Source organism: Sprattus sprattus (genome assembly GCF_963457725.1).
Source record: "Sprattus sprattus genome assembly, chromosome: 3".
NCBI lineage: Eukaryota > Metazoa > Chordata > Actinopteri > Clupeiformes > Clupeidae > Sprattus > Sprattus sprattus.
In genome coordinates, this window is record NC_137922.1 from 50,499,703 (window position 1) to 50,501,999 (window position 2,297).

General features: G+C 43.8%; 1 protein-coding gene across 1 annotated transcript in view; it reads right to left on the reverse strand.

Moving 5' to 3' along the window:
* Positions 1-741: 741 nt before the first annotated feature.
* Positions 742-2,297, reverse strand: part of LOC308363250 (acid-sensing ion channel 4-A-like) — a gene marked incomplete at both ends in the record, with an annotated part of 63,918 nt that continues 62,362 nt past the window's right edge. Inside the window, 4 exons of the mRNA XM_080836051.1 lie at positions 742-903; positions 1,217-1,381; positions 1,582-1,661; positions 2,013-2,104. Of these exons, the coding sequence (XP_080692177.1) occupies positions 742-903; positions 1,217-1,381; positions 1,582-1,661; positions 2,013-2,104 (499 nt within the window). The remainder of the gene's footprint in view (positions 904-1,216; positions 1,382-1,581; positions 1,662-2,012; positions 2,105-2,297) is intronic.

A 2,297-nucleotide genomic window follows, 5' to 3' on the forward strand; every position in this document is an offset into this window, starting at 1 on the left:
AGACTCTGACTGAACTGGACACGTTTGCCTCCCAATGTCATTTGGTGCTGAAGTGTGGTGCCTCTGCTTATGTCACAAACATGACTACTCGTGAGCACAATACTTCCTCCAACAACATCGTCACAAACCCCCCCCCCCCCCCCCCCCCCCCCCCGATTGTATTAAGCTAACATTTCTAATTAATTACGAAATAAACCTCTGCTAGGTGGCCTGAAATAGTTGATGGTTAAGTTGTATCAAGTGAACATCATGTAATTTGAAAAGGTGATAACCCTGTTGTCGTCGTTGTTATTGTTGTTGTTGTTTTTGTTTAGTTTGTGCAGGCCATGTGTCCATCCAGCAGAAAAGACAGTGTGAATTTGTTACATAGTGCCATCAAAATCAAAATGACATAAAACAGGTTCGTACAGTGTAAATATAACACTACACAGAGTCCATTTGAACGGGCTCTTCTGTGGTAGTTACTCTCTGCTGTCTGTCTCTTCTGTGATAGTTACTCTCTGCTGTCTGTCCTCCGAGGCTTCGAGGGGTCCGGTTTAGCCCACGTCAGCCGGACTGGTTTGGCCAATCAGGTCCATTGGTAAGAGAGGCAGAGGAACTAGGGAGTTTGCCTTTGGCTGCAGATTTCACACACGACACCAGAGACTTTAACACCAGGTGTCTTTGAAGGTCCATTAAGACAGTGAAGTCCAGAAGGGGGGGGGGGGGGTTGGGGTTCAGGCGGGAGGGTTAGGTGCGATCCTAGTAGGTGTAGTCCTGCTGAGTGTGCTGGTGTTGGTGCTGGTGCTGGTGCTGGTGCTGGTGCTGGTGTTGGTGTTGGAGGAGGTGGTTATGGTGGTGGTTGGGGAGAACTGAGGTCGGGTACACCCCCTGCTGGTGGGCTAGGGTCATTTCACCTGCTTCCTAGGGAGTAGAAATCACTGTCAGGAGAATATCTGAGCGTATGAGCAGTTACACCCATATTTATCATGTCAGCTTTGTGCTGGCTCTGCGAACGTAGAATTTGTGTAAAGATATTATATTATAGCATATTATAACCAGTTATATTTCATATATTTGAAGCACTTGTTATCATGGAGTTATACACATCTGATACCTGTAGAAGTAGAGTACCAGTGTCATGCATAAGCAGTCACTGCATAAGAAACCATTCAGCACACACATCTCAGCAGTGTGCTATAAACGAATAACAGTGTACAGTTCTAGCACAGCTCACCTTGGCCTTTACGTCCTCAAGCCTGACGGTTGCTATGGTGCCATCTGTGAGCTGGGTCCGCAGGTTCTGATCTGTGTGGTTCTGCAAACATGGAATCTGGTTTTGATTCTGGTTCCGTTGGGACTTGATTGGTCTGAAAAGCCTTTTCAGCTTGTACTTGATCACCTGTTCCATATCACAATCATAACACAATCAGTGTGTTAAACAACCAATAGCCATTAGACATTGTGGAAAATGTCTGAGCATTACACAAACTAGCCAACTTTAAAAAGCCCATTTCACAAGATCTGTAAGGTTAAAAAGAACAAACATAGAAAATGTAAATGGCTCCTTCAGATAAAGAGGCAGAGATATGATAACCGTACCTCATAGATGTACTCAATGATCTCCAATATGGTCAGAATGCTGGCTCCAATGAATAGACCCATCTGTCCACCGATGTCACCTGTGGTCATAGACTGCAGTTAGTCCAGCCAGACAAATCATGGCACTTAGGGGTATGCAGAGGTTGATTATGCTCTGTGGAACTCAATAAATTGCACAGTAATTCACTGTTGCCATCGGGCTACTGGAGTTTGTGAACTTCACACAGCACTGCACAGATGCCTGTGAGCCAATGGTAAGGCTGTGAGAAATTAATGATTTGTTTTGGTAGATAACCATAATAATTAGGACAGTCTACAGTCAGCCGGTCATTACTGCAAAACAAGCTATTATTACTGATGATTATGTTGTGAATATGACCGTACAACTTGTTGTGTATTATTCCTTATATACAACCCTGCTTTGGCCCCACCTAACAATCCAGCGACATCGTAGGCCTTCTTCTGTTCTATCTTCTCATAATTCAGCGCCTCGAAGAAGATGTCCAACACAAGGAAGTTGTCTCTGTAAACAAATAAGAAATAGTAAAAAACAAAAGCAACCAACAGCGCTGGGTGAACTTTTGTGGGTCTTATATGCAAATTAAACATTTCCATAAACGGCTGGGAATTAGTAAAATTCCTAACATGGGAGTGGAAATAATTAGTGGAAACAAGGCATAGTCTCGATATAGAGATTTTGTGATGAGAATGGCCAT